Below are 22366 nucleotides of genomic sequence, written 5' to 3'. Positions count from 1 at the left end.
GGAAAAAGAGATAGAGTCACTTTCATTGCACTTTCATCTCTTCCTAAAAACTGAATGTTGAAATTGTCATCTGGCTTTTAGCAGATTCATTCTAATGATGGTTGATATCAAAAGGCTCTAGGAACATAACGTCTCCCAAAATATGCTAGTAAAAATTCAGCCCAAACTGCGACTTCATGACAACAACTCCGTAGTAAATTAAAATTACCTACGAAATTCATCCATACCCTAAAACTACAGTCAGTCTCAATCGCGGTCACTGTGGCACCCAAATCGTCAAATTATCGCGTTAATCATGTATTTTGATTGATAAGTTTATGCATCTTGAAAACCGTTTGTATGTATTGAACGGCATACCATATGAAGAAATATCGTACACGTATCCTACAAACGCACGTGACTTCGAACCTACTACGCAGTATTGACAATTGATCATATGTAAAATTGGTAATACCGTAGTGATTCTCAAAACACACAATAAAATTGACGACGATGATCGGAATAATAATAAATGGCAAATTATGTCATTGGCTATGACAACTTTATACATGTAGCGATGACCATACACGCTTCATTATCGTCTCCACCACTCTCTTCCTCTCACAGATTGGAATCACTTGCACTGTACCTACAGTGAGAGGAAAAGTGCATCGGTTATCATACCTACATGTAGTACCTTTTATACAGAAGAAAGGAATTTTATGTGTGCTTCTACACGCGATAATATTGAATTTCAACCATTCTACTTTTCCATTTTTTCCAACTTGATACATATTAATCAAGAAACAAGGCGACGAGGACGACAATCGGATCGTTGAATAATTCAGTACGATTTAGAACCCTCAATAATGGCGACCTTTGCCCCAGCTCATCGAAATCTGTTGTTTTTTTCCTACATACGAGGATAAAAGTATACCATAAAGGCGCGTATATTGACCACATATTCGCTAATATGGTGTAAGATTTGCGGTTCGACTAGCGATGCGGACTTGAGGTATAATAACAGGCTATCGAGTTTACTTTCCGGTTCTTAAATTGGCGGAAAATCCGCTTCATCGAGATGTCGCTGACCTGCAGCAGATAGTCAACCTAATCTTTTCTCGTTTCGCAACTAGTTGCATGCTTGCTTGAGGAAAATTACCGAGTTTAATTGGAGTTCAACCTTAAGGAAGATGATGTGGTAAAGAATAAGATACATTTATATACCTATGTGTCAAATTCAAGTCTTCAAGTGTTACATCGAAGGACATCTAGACAATTATGAATAGGCTACAGATTAATTCGTTTTTCTACACCAGATCCCTCAGACAGTCATACAGTGGTCACATGGTAGCGTAATGTAGTAGTCCTACCATACGATATAAATCTTTCTCATTCAAAAAACCAACATGAATTATGAATAATATAATAAGCTATGCCCATGTACTTTTTAATTTTTTATCCATATTTGCGAAATTAACGAGCATCGAGCTCAGGCACGTGCAAATTTTAATGTTAAAATTTGTTGGAAATGTGTGTACCTTTACGAGTTTACTTTTACGCAAATGCAGGAAAAAAATTGAATGGTAATTTTAACATGTACGAGTAGTAGGTATGATATATCCGAGTGTCAAGAAAAACAAAAATTTAATCTGCTCTCTATTTCTTATACGTAGGTATTTATAAGATGATTAACAGACACTCAAGTTGCCAAGCGTGACTAGGAATTTTCGTGCACGAAAATTGTTTAAAACATGCTCACAAAAATTTTCACGCTTCGAAGAATACAAACTACTTGTATATTTTTCTGGTCTAGCTGAAGAAAAATTCGTATTAATTAAGATTTAAATAAATGATACGTAGGTATTAATTTCAAAAAAGTGCGTAATTTTTTGGTTTATATTTCGAGTGCCAATTCGTTTAAAAGCAGAGTGTCTTTATGCGAAAAAGAAAACACGCGAATTTATCCGGAGCTGAAGTTAATAGAGTGTGTATTAATTAGTCACATACAAGGTTTGAGATCCGTTTACAATTTCCATTCTTCTTTCTTCCCTCTCTTGGCTACCTTAACCTTTTCTAATTACTAAGCGTACCTTGACTAAGGTGAAAAATTCTGAAATTTCAACTCACCACGTGGTTATTAAAACGGATTTTTTGGTTTGAGAGGCGAGAGCAGAGAACGAACGATCCCGAATCGATTAACCTAATTTTTTTCAGTTGGACTTGGAATAATTTAATAAAAATGAAATAGGTATTCAATTCACCAACCAAAAGTTTGAAATCTAGGTCGAAAGTAGTCAATTTTTATTGTTCGAACCACTGAAAAGTTTCCCTTGGCTTGGCCTTGTCCAGTATTTGAGGGTCAATCTGCAATCAGAACACGAGCCCATAAAATTTTTTATGGTTCAGAGTTCCTGAAACATTTTTGGATATTTTTAGCGTCGATCAAAGGGAGGGGGGTAAAAAGAGAGAATGAAATCAAAACAATATTTTTAAAATTGGCATAAATATTAAAATAATTACCTACCTGCAGATTGAAAAATGCTAATTCGTTTAGGTACCTACTTACCTCGTCTCTTTCAGAACATTTGCATTAAAAAAGTAGGTACATACATAATTTGATCGATTTTTTTTTTATTTTGAATCGATTTTACAATTTTTTAGCAATTTTAATTGGGTACCTATCCGAAAATTTTGTGACATTTTTGTGGTGATGAGCTCCAAAATTATCTTTTCCCTCTGCAAATAGAAAACTGAAAAAAAAAATGGAAAAAAATTGACTCACCAGGGAACTTGTACCAAGTACATGTCAACTCTGATTGAGTTAAAATTTGTTGAAGCTGACGAAGTTGATTTTTAGATTTTGGTGAATTATAAAAAATGGCGGAAATGGTCGCTGCTGAACTGGATTTTCTACAAAAAGAGTAAATCTCGAAATAAAAAAATTAAAATCGATTTGTACCCTAAATTCGATCACCCGACTCGGTTGCCACCATTTTCCAGCTGATCTGAAGTCTCTAGTAAAATTTGACTGTTCTCTAGTAATTTCAATTTGCTCCAGAAGACGGTTGCAATCAACCTCAGAGACTGCAAATTATCGTTAAAATAATTACTACACTTAACTATCCATCTCTGAAGAGTTGGGGAAAATTCTTGAAATTCTTCATATGTCTGACTTTTAAAAACTTGTAAAAATTTGATCAGTTTCCCTTAGTAAGTTATAATTATCTGATTTTATACATAATAGGTACTTTGAATTGAATTGAATAAATCTTTATTTAAGGACGCCTTAGAATCTAGGCCTTAGCGTCCACAGTTTGTTTACAAAATTTTTTTTTGTCTGACTTTTAGGAACTTGGAAAAAATCACGATAAATTCTTGACATTGAGTATGCTAAATTTTATAAAAATTGGGAAAAACTCTTATGATTTTTTTACATCAGGTATATCAAAGAAAATTTCATTGACTTTTAAGAACTTGAAAAAAACCACGATTTTCTCAGTGGATTCTCGAAATTGAGGTGTTGAATGGAAAAGGGGCCTTAGTCATTTTTTTAAAACGATTTTTACGTGTTCAAATGGATTTTAAATATTAGAAAATATATTTTCCAATTCGTTTTTTTTTTTTTTTTATGGAAGAACTCTTTAATACCACTGAATATCGTAAAATTAAAAAAAAAATTAATATATTCAAAATAGTGAAAATGGAAAAAAAAATGACTAAGGCCGCTATTCCATGGAACTCCTCAATTATGACAGACTTTTGAAATCTTCGAAAAAATGACCAATTTCTCATGTATTTTAATATGATGTCATAATGTCAGAGTTTTTGGTCTTTTGTCTAGCTTTTAGAAATTTTGAAAAAATCACGATCGATGATCTTGACATACTCAATGCCTGACTTTCAAAGGCTTTGAAATAGTAGTGTACATTTTTCGATAGCTATTTTATTTAGATTTTATGTAACTTTATTTCACATACACTATGAAACTCCAAAATTTCGTCAGACTTTTGACAACGAAAAAAATTCCAGTTTATTCTTGACATGAAGCAAAAAACATATCCATGATTTAAAAATTTCCCTTGCAGAGGAGATTTTACCCTCATTTTTCATCCTCATTCAGCCCAAATTTACCTTAATTTTTTTTTATTTTTTAGAAATTCAAGAAATGGTCTTTTTAAGGTCTGAAATTTTGCTGAAACACACATTTTTGACTTTTGGTCTCTCAAGTTGTTGACCAAAAGACAATAAATTGGGCAACATAGGCAGTAGAAAAAAATAAGGGTAAAGTCTCCCCTCCGAGGAAATTTTTGAATCATGGATATGTTTTTTGCTCAAATCAACTCAATTATGCTTAGAATGCCAATAAACATAGAAGTAAAGTCACCTCCCTAAGGAAAGTTTCAAATCATGGATATGGTTTTTGGTCAAGTTGACAATGCTTAGATTTCCAAATGGGCTAAAAGTTTGGAAAAATATCAGAAAATTATTTTTTGAAAAATTGACGTACTTACTTAATTTTAGAAATTTAGTAATTTTTTTCAAGTTTTTATGAATCAGATTTGGTATTTAAAAATCTACTTTAATATCCACTTTAGTACAAGTAAAAATTTCAAAAATAGAAAATTTTTTCCAAGTTTTCAAAAGTTAGCGTCACATGGATTGACGTAACGTAGTAAAAATTTTGGACAGATCCTCGGCCCAAAATATCCTCAATGGAGGTAAAGTCTTCTCTGCGAGGAAAGTTTCAAGTCATGGATACGTTTTTTTGCTTTAAACCTAAAAATGAAATTTCATTGATAAGGTTTCTAAACGATTTCTTCCAAGTTTTCAAAAGTCTTAGAAGATGTCAGAATGTCTATAAATCATTTTTGAAAATTTGACAGAATTTCATCGCAAGCTCTAAAAAGTCAAACTTGAAATCTAAACTTGCATTTCAATGTTTCTCAAAATTTCAGAAATTGGTCATTTTTCTTCGTTTTTTAAAATTCTGACATGATGTCATGGATTCATCGAATTTCTTTCCTAAGTTCCTAAAAAAGTCGGACAAAATATTGTAAAATTGTAAAAATATTTTTTATTTTGATGAATTTAATTTTTCAATGTTTGACATAATATCAGGAACTCTATAGAAATCTAATTTGAATTTTTGATCAAAGTCCAACTGGGCTGATTCTTCTTTAACATTGCGAAAATTCGTTTGTTGTGTTTTTCTTGAAGATTTGGCACGAATATTCGTTTGTTGTGTTTTTCTTGAAGATTTGGCACGAATGGAATTTTGATTTTGCTATTTGAGGGGTTGAATTCTTCGACGATGCGATTCCGAGATATTGCATATGAAATCTTGATCGAAAAATATATACCTAAATCTTGCCTTGAAAATTGAAACCTCTTGGAATTGCGTAGAATATAAATCAACCAAGCTGCCGGACTCAATCAACTCCATAAATCTCATTCAATGCAAGTGCTTATAATAATTATCCCAGACCTGGAACAAATCTCGGATCAAGGAACTATTCCACGATGATCGTACGTATAAATACTGGCGGGGAAACCCGCACATTCTAACAATACCAGCAACGTATACCAAACAACGTAAAAATTAATATCTTCATCAACAAGCAGCCGACCAAAATGGATAATTAATTATGGGATCTTCCGGCCTAAGCATTGTGTTTGTCGGGCTGCGGAGATAATTGGTAGAAAATCCAACTGCATCTATCGACTTCAGGGCGGCAAATTGGCTTCACCCGGAGGTATCAATTTGTAAAATCGTCTATGTACGCACATTCACATAGTTTGCTGCGAACTTACATCAATATACCTACTCGCAGCTAGCTGGGGCCATTAAATAAACATTATAATCGCGAGTACACAATTTAAGTATAAAATAGACACAACGTACCTACAATATTTTGCTGATATGTTGGAAAAAAAAATTATGTAAATATTTTGCGATTCGTGACGACTTGGTAACATGCTCGCGTATATTATGATCGAGGAGGAGGTAATTTATGCATGCGAGGAATTTGAGTACGCGAGTACTAATTTTCGAGTTTATTTTTGCCAAGTCATGAAGAATTTTGATATCGTTGCGTCGGTCGCTTACGCCCCGCCGACTTCTTGTATTGCCATCAAATTATTACTTATGGTACTCGTATTACGAGCAGAGGGTAATAAAATATAGAATATTATACGCGAAAATAGCTCCAACATTTTTAATGGTTTTCATACAATATTTACTCTTCGATACAACCACCTCCGCCGCCCCCACCACCGCCATCGAAGTATCATACCGTGCTAAGATTGATCTGAGATGGAAAAAAAAGCAAACTTGACAAATTAACACTTGGATGTGGATTTTACGCATACTAAAGTCGAAAACTATTCCATCGCAGTACCTTTACCTACCCATGTGACAGTGACACCACACACACCAAAAAAAAAAAATGTCTAATTGGCAAAAATGTATTATGACCGATAATATGTAATCGTTTTACACTTCGCAGTACAATGACGTGCGGGTGTCGTTATGAATAAATAAAAACCAAGGCGATAAAACCAATTTAACAGTGGTAAGTAAATTTTTTTTCAATGAAATCAGGACAACGAGATACTCGTGTGACCTTTCCAAAGTGTAAAAATTTTTTTCAACAGCCTCGTCAAACGATGCTACGTAGGTACTTGTGTTTGTAAATTGCATTACACTATGAAAAGATGTACTGAACTTACTATACATTGTACAGCAATTTTTTTCCTCCTCTGATTATATTTATAATCATCCATTTCTGGTTCATCTATTTTCGGACGTGCCGAGTATACGGAATTGTGCGTTAAAATCTTAATATTATAATAGGATTATACAACTACCAAGTCAAAGTTTAAAACAGCAGGCTTGTTAATGAAAGGAAAAAGTGGCATATTTGTGTCGCGGTCCTTTTCGGTAATTAAATGCGTGACATAAATTTTATCACAAGAATCGAGAATCGTTTTAATACGTAAAATGTAAATGTAAATGGTTCCTTTCAGTTTTGATTCTGTGTCGAAGTTGATTAGTAGATGGTAAATGGTGTTTTTTGTTTGTGATGTAGTATAGGATTTTTCCATTCAAGGTGGTAAGTTATAGTACTCTTCGGTTTGATTTTCCGTCGTTATGACTATATACCTATAATGACTTCGTAGAGTGATGAAAAGAAAAATATTCCGAAGCGAGTTTCGAAAAATATTTGAAGTGTATCAGTGACTCGATGTTTTGTTTACGTTACAGTCAAGTTTGAGAAAATTTTCTTAATTTGGAATTTTTAATCCAGGTATCTAATGTTATTGTTTACGTGCACGTGCAGAATTATTGCTTAAGATACCTAAATTATTGTTATTTAATGTTGTAAAGACTCACAGTTTTGAAAAAAATGGTCCGATTGTACCAATTATACGTCCATTACGTCACAAACTGTTGAAAAAATAGCAAAAATCACTCTTGGACGTAGAGTAACCATTTATTTTTTCTCTAAAATCGATGACGTCACGGATGTAATCTTATTTTGATTATATAAAAATATTGTAAAAATGATGAGTTACCAGAGGTGTTCCTGGAGGGACGATATGGATTCCCAAAGAGAGGCCATATTTGAAAAAAAAAATCGTGACTTTTTCGCTCTAGCATTTTTCCAACCTGTTTTGGAAAAAATAAGCCCAGTTACAGTGGATGTTATTTTTTGAGATTCTGCGCTCGTCGACCAAGACCATTGCCATTAAAATCCAAGACCATTTTTGAGGCTCTACTGAGCGGTTTGAAATTCGTAAGTCCATTATTTTTGGTTAAATTCACGTCTCGGAAATTTTTTCTTTCTAAATATTTCCCATTACCTAATTGAGCCAAGAAATCAAATGATGCCGTTTAAAAAACTGGGGAAATATTTTGGAGCTGCAACTTTTTTGATCATTGTTGCCAATTTCAAAAAAAAAGAGCATATAGCCGGGTAAAATAAGAGATTTGGTTCTATCCTCTGATTTTTAAAGTATAACCAACAAAAGCTGTTCTTTATGGTCCAAAACCCTCGTGATAAAATTTTCAAATCGCCGAATCATCCAAAACCCTTCAAAAGGGGTAAAATTGCAATTTCAATTAAAAAATTTCTGCTTTAATAGTTTCCATCCAAATTTTTTCAAACTTTCAGAGATATTAGACACTACTGAAGGTTATTCATGAAAATTTTTTGAAAATTTTTCAAGTACATCTTCTGGGCAAAACACGCATTTTTAACTTTCAAATAGCCCACTTTTTTTTGAAGTAAGTAAGTACACATGCTCGTACATATAAACAGGCTTTTTTTGTGAGGGAGCGCGGAAGGAAAATTCAAAAGGATCTAAAACTTGCCATAAAAACTAAAAAAATGAAAGAATTTGAAAAAAATAAAAAATATCTACCTAAGTAAATAAAATGGTAACTTTTTTAAAAAATTTTGATTTTTTTTTTAGTTTAAAATTATCTAAATACAAAATCTGTCAAGGTTGTCACATTGCAATTTTTCAATTATGGAACATTAGTACTTGAAGAGTAAAAAAAACGTAATCAAAATTTTATTTCAAAAAAGTTCAACATTTTTTTAAACAATAAAAAAATAATTTAGGTACTTGGACTTTTTTCCCTCAAAACTCAGTGGCCGGGGGGAGAGGGGTATGGAAATTAGGGACTTGTAACTTCAATTTAGCGTCCCCCTAAAGGAAGGAAATACAAAAAAAAAGGCCTACATATAAACAACAACTACACATCAACTCGAGTTTGCACAGAGTTTGTCAATTTTTTCTGTTTTTTTTTTTTTACATTTTTACAAAAAATTGAGAACCCTTGAACCGCCTCCCGGACCACTCAACCTATAGACTAATATCAACTCGAAATATGTCATTATTTATGTCAAGTTCAGAGAAATTGAAAATCTTTGATTATTCCTCCTCCTTATGATGAGTGCATTTTTCCAAATTGAAAAAAAACTGACTTCGACGAAAACGACTAAAAAAAAACATTAGAAGTTCCTTTTTAATTCCTCTAAAATTTCTATATATGACGAAAGTATGTATTTGGTTCAGATGTGAATTTTGAGATTATCAATTTTCGAAAAAAAAACCACCTGGCTGGTCATGTTTTGAAATTGAATAAATTGCACTTCTGGTTGAGAAAGGTTGAGATTTATGGTTAGAAATGTTCATTTTTCAGCCCTTCGGTAAGATGTAATTTCATAGAAATTACGACCTTAAAGATATTTGTATCCGAGGTTTATATTTTCTGATCATAGTCAAGTATTGCATCAAGTCAGAAATCGTTAATTTTTGATCCTATGAAAGTCGATGGTTCTGAGTGTTTTATTCGCCGACTCATCACTAATTCAAGTTCAAAACTGATTAGAGCAAGAACTGAAAGCGCTATTACTGTCCCCTTCTTTCCTTCCTTCCCCATTTTCCCTCTTTGGAAAAATTGGTGACCAATTTATTGAAAATTTGGGTTTTGGGTGAAAAATTCTCAAATTACCTCCTTTTTAAACAGAAAATTTGAAAATAAATTCCCATCAGTTGGAATTTTATGATTCGGGAAAAATATTTCGAGCTGAAAAGTGACATTTCTAACATTTTGATTCGAGAAGCTAGAGTGAAAAATTGAAGTGAGTAGAATTTTTGCAACAATTACTGACCCGAAAACTTAGCCAAAATCAGTGTTATAATTTGCAAATGAATTTCGAATAAAAAAAGTTGACGACTACAATTTTATTAAAAACATTTTGAAAATGAGAACCTCTGCTCAGAATAAAAATTTAAGCATCATCCTTTTCTTGCAGCAGGTTTTTTGATTATTTTTTTCAATTCCAAAAGGATTTTTTAAAAATATTATGTAAGAATAAAAAATATGCCACAAAGGCTTCTCGTTTTGGAAAAAATTCATTATTTCAGAAATCGAGGTTGAAGATACCTAGGGTCCCATGACCAAGTTATGTCAGTTTGAAATTTTATTTAAGATTGACAAATTTTCGTTTCAAGTGGAAGTTTTTCCTAAAATTTGAATAAAAATTCAAAATAATTATTAAAAATACCAAAAAAGAAAAGATTAGTTGATTTTAAAAATTGGTATGTAGATATCTTGGTATTTCAGTGCAAATTTTTCTGGATTTCAAATTCTAGAATAAAATCTTTTCAAAATCGAAAATTGGAGTAATTTTTTTTATTTGAGGAATGTATCAATTTTCAAAATTAAATAAATATTATTGAAACCAATTTGAAATTTCGAAAATCTTGATCCAATTTTTCACTTGGCGTCGCTTTTTTATGTAATTTTGAAGATTCGAGGTATCGAGTGAATCGATTAAGAAATGAAAATTTATAGATTAAATTAATATTAATTAAGTAAATTAAAAAAAAAAAAATTGTTTCGTAAATATCTTTTCGAACATAATTATCAATTCAATAATTTCTACAACTTCATTTATAATCTCTGCATTTAAAAAATCGTCGTAAATTCAGCTTATGAATAAATGCACGCTAGATTTTACGTATGTATCTCTATCTACCTATCGGTTATCCCATTGAGAGAACGCATCTCGCTGCGCCAGGTCCCCAGGTCGGTAGCTGGATCAACTCGCGTGGCTATTTGCATATCTAATTCATTCTTATGAAGAAAAAAAATCTTCGTGTTAATGACCTAATAAGAATATACGTAACGAAAATAATTCGATAGCAGATTTATTAGTATGTAGTAGAGTCTATATATATACTTTAAACCAGTTTATTTTACGAATAATCGAGTCGGTCTTCGGTGCATATACGTTACGCATATACAAAGATGTCTAACTATAGGATGAAAGAAATTTTTAATATAATGTAGACCTTCGTGGCACTGCGTACGCGTTCCTTGATGTAATTATGTCGAAATGACCGGCCAATCGGGGTGGGGTGTAAAATATTCTGAATAAGGAGCTAAGTCAAGGTCATCTCCTTTAAAAAAGGGAAATCTATGTACGAGAGCTGTAGAAAGTGAAACCAAAAAATGTATTTTTTTTTAACCACTATCATAGTTACGTCAATGACACATCGCGTAAAATGGCCGCTAAGTACTCATCGCGGTGCATTTTCTATAATCTATGTGTAAAATATGTTAGAGATGAAAATACTAGATTTTTATTGTTTTCTGTTTTTTTTTTTTGTTCGCAGATCGATAAATAAATCGCCAAAATGGTGCTCCATCGGATTGTAGACGGCTACAGAGTACTGATGAATGATTACAGCGGTAAGTGAAAATTTTATTCGTCTTACGACCTTCGTAGCAAATTCTCACGTGGTTATGAAAAAAAAATATTCGCAATAACTTCGATATTGATCTTTTACATAATGAAATTTCGAGTCTTACTTGGAAATGGTATTATCGAAGTATCATAATGAAATGCATATAGGACGTGTCATAGTCCATTGTTCCGAATCTCTCGAGTTTTTCTCATCATCGTATCCAATTAGACTAGATTCTCTAAAACCATCTCGCCAAACAGCCTAGGTAATTTTTTTGTCTCGTGTGTTACGATTCATTCGTTGCACAGCATTTGTTCTCTCTCGCATCATTTCAATGTTTAATCGCCTGGCTATACCTAGTACATACATGTAATTACCCGTGATAATCATTTCGACTCGAATTGGTTTAAAATTAATGAGTCTGGATGATAACGATCTGCTCATATAGGTATCGCTTATAAACATATTATATAGGTGCTTGTAATTTTCTTTTTTTTTTGTTTTTCCACGATAAGTAGCCTACTACGTACCTACAATGTTTATAGCGAATATTTTCACGTATTTTTGTTACACATTGAACGATTCTCGTTTGCCTTGGAATTTATAAAAAATAATCGATTAATGATGACTTCTCTAAGTAATGTATGATACATGTAGGTACTCACTAGTCTCACTGGTCACTCAAATGATGTGTAATTTTCCAGAAGCTTAGATGAATAAACAGCCCCACAATAGACTCTTGTGTGAAATTATAGAGGCATAGCTAGTAAACTTTGTTTTGGCTATCAAACTGTTTAAAAGATGAACATCCCGCCACCGCCAAAATAAAAATTACGTTTTCCAAAGTTTTCGAAATTGAGAATTTTTCCAAGTTCAAACACAAATTATAGCTTCTCTCTTCATTTTTGAAATCAACAAAATTGGTTTTTGTAAAATTTTTCTGTTCTTTTTATTAAAATTTTGATTTTGAAATTTGATACACCGCGATTAGAAAAAGATAAATGGCCCGAACTTGACTAAATTAGGACCAGGGGTATCCAAAGTGCATATCAAAATGATCACTAAAATATTAGGTTTGTTTTTTTCGCTTTTTTATGCTATCGTCCGTGAAAGTTGTCGGATATTATGAAGAAATAATTCCTCATTTTTTGATTTTTCCATAAGTCCCAAAAAAGTGGTGCCCCAACTTACAGATAGTCCTCCCTCCTCTCCAGATTGAAAACAATCGGATAATTGTGATTTCGAATTTTCAATTTTTGAGACAGAACTCATCATAACTCTATTTTTAAGAAAAAAAACTCACATCAGTCTTCGAAAAAAATATGTTTGTCCTCCTATGCAAAGTCCATCAAAATCGAAAAAACAAAAAAAAATAATCAAGAGTCGATGAATATTTTTTTTAAATTTCAATTTCTGTGTCACGATGCCTTTGCATGACATCCTTTTTAAATAAACTCTTCTCTCCCCCCCCACCCAAAAAAAACCATCTCTCATTCGAGTTATTTTTTTGTATTTTTTTTCAACTGTGGAGAAAGCAAATATTTTTCAAGAAAACAGGGGAGAATTTTTTTAAACATTGGTTCTGGCACAAAATGTGACGTGCTCTACGAGAATCGACCTTAGGTCAAAAAAAGGGTTTTCAAGTTGATGAGCGATTATTATAGAAAAAAAGACGCTCTTTCCAATGGCGCAAACCGCAACTTCCTATCTCTTTTACTTTCCTTGGAAATCGACCCCAAAGTTGAGGGGTAGGGCCAAAATCAACTCAAAATTCAATTTTTTTATTTTTTATGATTTTGGCAGTAAAAAATAACCTAATTTGCATACAAACACTTATCAAGCCCCATTCGTGTATTTCACTTCATAAAAACTTGTTAATTCATTAATTTTTTAAAAGAAGAAAAAGTAGAATAAATTTCATTTTCAGTGAAAAATCTGCTTGAAAAAATATTACAATAAAAAAAACAACTGAAAAAAATTTTAAAAAAATTGTTGGGTTAGGAGGGATTTGAACTCGGTACCTCCGGCGTGATGGTCCATCAGCTGCGCTACGTGGCTAGCGTGGCAGCATAGGACCTTACAGTTATGACTGGTTTACACGAACAGTCACAGAGCTAAAGGGGACCTAGACGAAACTACTGGAGACGTTTCTGTTGCATACCTACCCGAAAATAAGGCGAAAACACACTTCAAAACTTTAAATGCATGTTTCTCAAAACACATTTTTTTACCTAAGGTCGATTCTCGTAGAGCACGTCACAAATATGTTTTTCAGATCTTCAACATTTTTTTTCAAAAGGAGTTGGGGATTGCACTTATAGGAACCAAAATTATTTGAAAGACTGAGAAATTTTTTTTTAAGACGTAGGTACCTTCAATTTAGAGTTCTGTCGCAAAAATTGTAAATTTCTGAAAAATTTTCATTCACTTCTTCTTCATTTTCATTTTTAAATTTTTTTCAATTTTGACAGAGTTGTACATATGGAGACCAACATTGCTGAGGAGACTAGTGGGTATTTTTTTTCTTTACAAGAAGGTTATTTCAAAGAATTCTGACACATAAATTGAGAACTTTCAATAAACTTTTTTTTTACTGAGTACTTACTTTTTAAATATTTTTTTCAACTTTTGCATGGACCTCTCGTCATCACATAATTTTTACTCGTAGTTGAGAAGTCAAAATTTTCATGAAATTTTTAAAATAAGGTATAAACTAAAAACTTTAGTAAGAGCAGAAAATTACAAAAAATGTCCACGAGTATATGAACAGGATCACTCTACAAAACATAGAAAATTTCGATAGGTATTATCTGACTTATGGAATTTGAAACTAAAAAAAAAAATCGAAGTATTTACTGTTCACTGGAGTCTTTGGCAATGTTGATGAGAAAAATTGCTAAATCAGCGTTTGCATATTTTCCAATCAATTATGATAAAAAAAAATTATGAAAAAAAATTTGTTAGTTACCTTTTTTAAGTACAAAAAAAAAAAAAAAAAAAAAAAAAAAAACATTAGAAATTTCAGTGATTTGCATTTGCTTCAATTATTACAAAAAAGTTAGGAACATGTAAATTTTTTACCAAAAATATTATCAGATCTTTTGGAGCCTGTTTTTAGCTAGTAAGTATTCAAAATTCACTTCAGGTATTTCTCCTCTTTTTGGGACATTCTGTGTTAAAAGACTAAAAATCTTCTGCGAGTGTTTTTTATGCTGGTTTGTTTTTTTAATCACCATTTTGTTTTGTGAGTGATCTCTATAAAAGACCGGTGAGGGGGGAGGGTCATTTTATTTGACCCTGTTGCCCTTCAAATCCATAAAGAATTCAAAAAAATAAATCTTCAATAGGTATACCAAAATTTTGAACTTTATAAAATTTTTGAAACCCTTTATTTTAGCCTGATTGGCTGACTCCCTTATACACCCCTCTCCTAAACATTGAAAAATGGTGAAGAGAAACCACCTCTTAAAAATCATCGAAAGTGAAGCAACGAAAGTAAGAATTTTCAATGTGTCGACTGCCATTTTGAAATAAATTTCTAGAACAAAATTAACATTTTGAACGATGGCACGATAAATTTTCGTAAATGCATTAGAATTCATTCTTTGATATAGCTTTCATCGTTTCACAATTGTACTCAGCAAGTAACTAGGAATTTAATTACCTATTCAGTGCTACATACTTACGAATAAGCTTTAAACTGGTTTTAAACATCAGGAAACCTTGAACTTGGAGAAGAACTTTGTGAAGTTTTTACTCCTCCTGTCTACCTATTCCTATCAGACTGTCACTGAGTTAATGTTCAAATTGAAAGTAAAAAAAAATTAATGCCTCTGTAAAATAGAATTTTATGTACATTTTAAGATGTATTAAAATGTGTACACAGGTATTTTCAGTGCACTTCCATTATCGTCTATAACGGAAAAGTCTTATCAATAGTGGGCCAAAAACAATATTAAAAAAACCTTAAAATTCACGTGCGCAGTGATTTTTTACATTTGCTTACTTTCAACCCTTCTTCTACAACCATTATTCAAATTACACGCTACGACGATTAATTCTCAACGAGAACGTCGAATATACATATTTTTAAGAAATAAATAGACACCTACGTGCTTTAAATGATTGATTGTATGGAAATATACTCGCAAAAATACACGAAAAAACTTATTAGTAAATAAGAAAAAATTACCTTCGATGGAGAATAAGAGGAGAGGTTAAGATTTCTTCATTTCTTGTTTACCGAATGTAAACAAACTGTATAACTTGATAAATTGTGAGTATTTCTATTCGTAATGCTGCACCTTTTGAAAACGATGTGCTTAATCTATGTTGCATTTTACACTGATAGATCAATTCATTTTAAAAGAAGGGGAGGTGGGGACGAATTTTTGAAAATTGTTGCAATCGTAGAAGATAAATTATTAGGGATTATTTTTGCAACACCCATCTCTGATGAAGCTATACACATATTTTGAAAAAATTGTTAGGTACCTAATTAATTCCTTTTGTATTTATTTCAGATCCTCGAGTAAAGGACTGGTTCCTGATGAGCAGTCCATTCCCGACGATGTTGGTATGTCTATCGTACGTCTTGATTGTCAAAGTAATCGGACCAAAATACATGGAAAATCGTAAACCATTCGTGTTACGAAAAACTTTACTCATTTATAACTTCGTTCAAGTTATATTTTCTACGTGGTTATTTTACGAGGTAAGTTTACTGCTTTCGTAAGTACGTATCATAATAATTAGGTAATTTATATCCAATTTGATTTATTCAAGTTCCAATATTGGAAATTATGACAAAAAATATCTACGCATAGAGGCGCTTGACCTATAACAGTGCAAATGGCGTATTACTTATCAAATCCAAAGTAATTTAAATGTATAAGGCCGTTACACATACTACCTACCTACATGATGTGTATTTATAAGTTACGTATATCAATGTAAAGAAACACTCGAAGCGGTATACGAGTATTTTTACCTTGAATTGGCGACAAATTTTACCAAGGGTTGTTCACATCGGTATAATATTTATGTGTATTTACACGAGTGTTAACGGTGCCCTGTTTAGCCTTGGTCGTTATTGTCGGATTAATCATATTTCACGCTTTTCAACGTACCATCTTTGAAAAATCGCCGATTCTTTGAGTTCGTATAATCGTTTGTATCAACTTTTACAAAAGCGTGAGCAGCGTAACAAAATTTTGGAATTTAGGTCCCTGTTTTATTTTATTTTTTGATCCGGGTCCGAATTATTGGTTTTATGTCTATAAATAATGTTTTATACGCTCCGGTATCCACATATGCCTAGTTTTTTGTGTGCTGATATTTGTAGGCTGAATTGGCGCTTGTGTACTCGAATAACCTTCCAGAAAATAATTTTTTTCCCTCGTCGATGTAGGTAGTTGTAGGTAATTATTGGATTGATGAAATTGTTTTATCGAGGGATACTTACTTCGGGTGTATTATTTTGCATGGTTATTTGTAAAAATTATAGGCTTTGTGCGAAGAAAGAAGATACGAAGTTACCGCCGATACCTAATTTAATCCAGAGAATGATATATTTTTTATGCTGTTTCGAGGCTCAAAATTTTCCAAAGAAACTCATTTTTTACCTCTACGTCGTTGTTGTTTTTTAAATAATACATTACGAGTTGAAAAGTGTGACAAGATACTTTCATTGCCAGTCTTGACTGATTTAGTAGATTGAAATTCCTCACCCATAAGTATTGTGTCTTCATTATTTGCTAAAAATTCAAATTACCCCTCGTTTTTTTTTTTAATTTGCTTCGTTTGGAAATTGAAAAAGAAAATATAATGGTCTGCATTCTAAAATTTACAAAAATAATATTTTTGAATGGATTTTGGCATGATTCACGACTTCTTATGATTAAAATGAAACATTTTTTCAATGCAATAAGTAATTTATCTTCAAAGTCGAAAAAAGTGACCAAAAAAATGAAAAATTACAAATTTTATGATGATTTTCGAAATTGAAGAAGCTGGAGCCAAAGAAGTTTATGAAATTTTTCAGTTGAAAGCTCCTTTAATATTGTAGAAATGGACAGTTATGGAAAACGCTTTCTTTTTATCTGTCAAACAGGCCACCCTAAAACCTATTTTGAAAATTTAATTTTCGATTTTTGAAATCTTGCCTTTTTATTTTTTTTTCAAAAAGGACTCGTTTTAGAAAAACTAAATAAGAAGAAAAACGCTCCGACATGAGCATTGAGCACCTTTGGATTACTCTGGTAATGTGTTGATCATAACGTTGTTCGGCTTACACCTTTCTTACCGCTCACTCCAAACGCGAGATGGATATGTTGCCTAACTATGAAATTGAAGGAGCCAATCACCATTAAAAAAATACACCTTGAAACACGTTTTCAATAGTAGAAGTGAGCAGGAGTTCGTAAACTAAGTAAATTTTGCTGTGGTGATATTATTGTCTAACCCGAAGTTTGAAGGAGCCATAACCTGTAGGTTTAGGAAAATATCACTCTTTTCAACGTTCAAGATTATACCTACTGAAGCGAAGTTATCGCGGAATATGCAATTCTAGACTGTTGAAAACTACTCAAAACAGTTTTTAAATGGTGGGAAGGAGAAGGGTGTAAAGTTTATATGTACTTACTAAATTTATACATCTAGCTCAATTAAGTCGAATTTTGATTTTAATCCTACAAATTTGAATTTTTTTTTAAAATGCAGTACAATTAAGAATATGAACTTCAGCATCTAAAATTTGAGTTGATGGAACATTTTTGCATGCTCTTTCAATCTAGTTTCGTCTGAACCAATTCTTTTTTGTCTACGTTCTGTATTAATTCTGTACTTTTGTTAGTTGGTAGCTGTGTATATTATTCTAATAATGGAACTAATTGATTTTTCATATTTTTTCAGGCTATGGATAGTGCATGGATGAGAGGATACAGTTTAAGATGTGAACCAGTGGACTACTCTGAATCACCAGCTGCCCTCAGAGTGAGTTGAAGAATTTTATACGTATGAAAAACCACACTGATAGATAAAAAGACAGATGAAATGGTCTCTTCAGGTCAAATTGTTCTTTGAATCATCTCTGATGCAACTGTTCCAAATTGTTTCGAAATGCTGCGAGAATTTCACAAAATTTGAAATTGTGGAAGCTGTCAGATCAATTGGTCATCCCGAAATTTTAGCAGATCATTAATTTTGCAGGGAGATGGGTTCATTTAAATTTTCCCTACAGCAAAAAAATCAAAAAAAAAAAAAAAATGTGATCCATTTTTGACTATGGAACCTTGAACCTTCGAAAAGAAATTTCAACAAAAAAAACAACTTGAAAGAAATTTGAAAAGATTTCCAAAAATTCTCTTTGGCGAGTTTATTATTTCGCTCAAATTCAAAATTATTCAATTGGAAATTAAAGAAAAATCATTTTTACCGATAAGTAAATATTTTTTCACGTTATGGGAGGGAGGTACAGAAGATATGACGAGGGGCTAAATATTTTTCCTAAGAATGATTAGACCATGCCTTCCAACGTGGGAATTCGCTTATCATACTTGTCGATGTTTTTTTTGAATTTTAAAAAATTCAGAAACTTCAAAATAGATATCGAGTACGAATTAAGTCATTAATTTTTGGTAATTTTTAATTCCAGGTTGCTCGAGGTTGTTGGTGGTATTATTTCTCCAAATTCACCGAATTTTTCGACACGGTTGGTTTTATTTTTTCATTTATCAATTTACCATGAGGTATTTTCAGTTCATAAATGTGACCACATGCGTGTATTATTTACAGTTCTTCTTCGTATTAAGGAAAAAGTACGACCAAGTCACTACTTTACACGTTATCCATCACGGTATTATGCCATTGAGTGTATGGTTCGGAGTTAAATTCACCCCAGGTAAATAAAACTCGTTATATATCTCCCAAAGTGATATTTATTTGCAAAAAACTGACCAATTTGATCATTTTCAGGGGGTCACAGTACGTTCTTCGGTTTATTGAACACTTTCGTCCACATAATTATGTACGCTTATTACATGTTGGCTGCCATGGGACCACAAATGCAAAGATATTTATGGTGGAAGAAATACTTGACCGCTCTTCAAATGGTACGTAATTTCATCGTTATATGCCTAATCTTTCTCAATCGATCAAACACATACGAATTGTATAATTAATATCGTTCAAATAAATGATCAATTCCAGGTACAATTCATCTTGGTATTCATCCACGCTTTCCAACTGCTCTTCATCGAATGCAATTATCCGAAAGCTTTCGTATTCTGGATCGGAATGCACGCCGTTATGTTCTACTTTTTGTTCTCTGATTTCTACAAACAAGCTTACATTAAAAAACAAAGGGTAAGTTGAATTTTCATAGCGGGAAATTTCCACTATAAAATTACTCGGAATATGTAACGTTTTTTTTTAATGTCTATGTTCTTCGTATGTAATGAAATACACGTGAAACACGAATTGAATTACTCATTAATTAGTGTTATTTAATTCTAGAAATACTTACGTAATTCATATACCTAGGTACCTAAAAAAAACTAACAAAAAAAAATCGCTTTTGTTTTAGCTCATCGCTGAGAAAGCAGCCGCCGCTGTCGCCAACGGTAACTCAAAACCGACCGAAACTAAAGAAAAAGAAAAAAAGTCTTCACCCGAGTCCGAACAAAATGGCAATATCGGATTCTCCGTCAACTGGAAAAAATTACAATTCCCTTGCATGTTACCGGCCGTCACCGACGATACTTCTTCATCGGACGACGACAAATCGAAAAGCAACGCTTACCCTAAACCAGCTGGAAGCTCTCCTAAGACTAGTTACACCGCTGACGAGACTTCGTTAAGGAACCGAGCTTTCGTAGCGAATAAAAAATAACCTTTTTTCTTTGATCAGACTGAGTAAACTTATAGAATAGTTGACTGTAATTCCGCAGCTTTATATGTTCACCATGGGGTGTTTCTGTTGAACAATATTGTTCTATCCAAAGAGTTGAAATTTTTTTAGTGCTGCTGCTTGTGATACCAGCGGAAGATTCCTAGTGAACTTCTGTTTTTATTTACGAACGTTAGAATTAATTAGATTTATTTTTGTTAAACCGTTATTCACGAAATGGGCGTTTTGAAAACGCTACCAACGAGTAGGTACCTACTTGTAGTTTTATAGATGGTTTCCTTTTTTTTCGATCGTGTGATCGATGATTTTTTTTATTTTTTTGTTTCGATGTGATGATGATGACGAGTTTATACGTAAAATTATTATAGTATTGTGGGTCTGTTTTTTATTGACATTATTGCGGAAATTTGTTCGATTATATTAATTACGCTGATCTCCAATGTACTTAATATTAAGCAATACTATATCTATAATACGTACGGCCATCGTTTTTATTACACGAATCTATTTCTGAGATTTAAATTACTAATTTTATACGTCAACGTGTAGGTTTTTTTGTCACGATGGTACGTTTTTATCTGAAAATTTATCGAAAGGATCTTGAACTTTGCATCAAAACATCACAAATTATCAAAAAAATATTCGTAATTCTAAATTGAAACGTTTACGATGAATCATTAGTTTTCTGATTCCAATATTTCACCCATTTTTTTTTTTGCATCTGTCCACTTTATTTGTAAAATTGTTGTATATTTGAATTTTATTTATTTCCTTTCTTTTATAATTAGGTATCATTAGGTTTATGAAAAAGTAATAGGTACGTTTCTGCTCGAAATTTCGTTTTATTCCGAAATTAATTAATTCTTATTTTTCCATCTTCTGTCGAGTAATTCGTGCCAACCTGTTGGAATTTGGCTAGGATTTCAAATACTATAACTCATGCTGTAGAGAATGATGATTGGATGGGAACTAGGAGAGTTCTGTAAGAGTTCATGATTTAAAAATACAAACCTTCTCAGGGAGGACAACCTTTTTACAAAAAAAATTATGAATTTTTCTAATTCTCTACAGCACTGACTTTGACTTTCTGTTCTTGAAAAGTAAACACATTATTAATATCTTTGCTCGTGCGAAAATAAATTAATAATTAATAATTTTCGTATACTTAATGGTTGTGATGCTAAAGCCTGGAGTATTCCTAGTGAAATTATTCGGAATATTGACACCGCTACGAGCTGTGTTCTTTTGTACAAATTAAAATATTAATACGTTCCAATTCTGTTGTTGGTTTCTATTAACTTCTTTTATTGCCAATACAAAAAGCTCTCTTGCCAATTTATTTTATTTGGTTGTAGTTTTACGAGTAATTTTATTATAAAATAGTTTCAGTTTTTTTTGTTCTTTTTTTTCATCGTGTAAATGTAGATGTACAAGCTTCGAATGTTTTTTTAGTATTTTTTTTTTTTTTGTAATTTGTAAATTTAATTCAGATAAATAATACGATACTTTTTAATGTGAAGTCGAAAGTGTAAATAAATTCCGTTTTAGTGTAAAAAGTGAAGGTAAATAAATAATTTCACTTGACGTGCATTTTTATTTGATATCGTTACCTAATTGTTTTTTTTGTCGAAAATGAGAAACACATTACTGAAATCTATTTTTATTCCATCGATGATTTTAAAAAAATTGAATCAATTACGTAAAAGTACCTACTTTAAAACAATAGTTTTATAATCAGTTTTATAATTCAAAAAAAAAAGTTCCTTTTATCGCATGTTTATGGTGTTTACATCAGTGATAAAATATTCATCACACAATTGTACTTAATTAATTAAAAGAGTGTTTTGAAAATTTAAATATTTTAAATTACGACGAATAAATTTCCACAGTTTTTCACGATGCTTAATGACATACTACCTACTCTGCACTTAACGTAATTACGTGCAGTTTTCAAACGTACATATTTCACTAATTTACCTGTCAAAGTTGAAATGATGCCAGACAGGTGAATATTATTTCACCTTAAAACAAATAAGTGGATATTATATTTTATCATAGGTATTTAATAAATGAAAGAAATGTTAATTTTTACATAGAAAATAAAAGTAATTAATTTCAACGTCAACGAAACTATTATACGATAAATTTACTTCTGGTATCGACATATCGTAATATTGATGACAATCAGTTCTATTTTAAAACAAAAGCAAA

At 31.9% G+C, this 22366-nt stretch overlaps 1 protein-coding gene across 3 annotated transcripts in view; it reads left to right on the top strand.

The window, feature by feature from the left end:
* Positions 1-21739, top strand: part of LOC135848514 (very long chain fatty acid elongase 7-like) — a 56874-nt gene extending 35135 nt beyond the window's left edge. For all 3 annotated transcript variants that reach the window (XM_065368431.1, XM_065368432.1, XM_065368433.1), the window contains 8 exons: positions 11176-11251; positions 15771-15961; positions 18160-18240; positions 18902-18958; positions 19042-19147; positions 19222-19358; positions 19456-19611; positions 19832-21739. In XM_065368431.1, the coding sequence (XP_065224503.1) occupies positions 11197-11251; positions 15771-15961; positions 18160-18240; positions 18902-18958; positions 19042-19147; positions 19222-19358; positions 19456-19611; positions 19832-20137 (1089 nt within the window). In that variant the 5' untranslated portion in view covers positions 11176-11196 and the 3' untranslated portion in view covers positions 20138-21739. The remainder of the gene's footprint in view (positions 1-11175; positions 11252-15770; positions 15962-18159; positions 18241-18901; positions 18959-19041; positions 19148-19221; positions 19359-19455; positions 19612-19831) is intronic.
* Positions 21740-22366: the final 627 nt, after the last annotated feature.

The sequence above is a fragment of the Planococcus citri genome, chromosome 5 (genome assembly GCF_950023065.1).
Source record: "Planococcus citri chromosome 5, ihPlaCitr1.1, whole genome shotgun sequence".
NCBI lineage: Eukaryota > Metazoa > Arthropoda > Insecta > Hemiptera > Pseudococcidae > Planococcus > Planococcus citri.
Note: the sequence above shows the minus strand (reverse complement) of the source record. Positions and strands in the feature narration are given on the sequence as shown.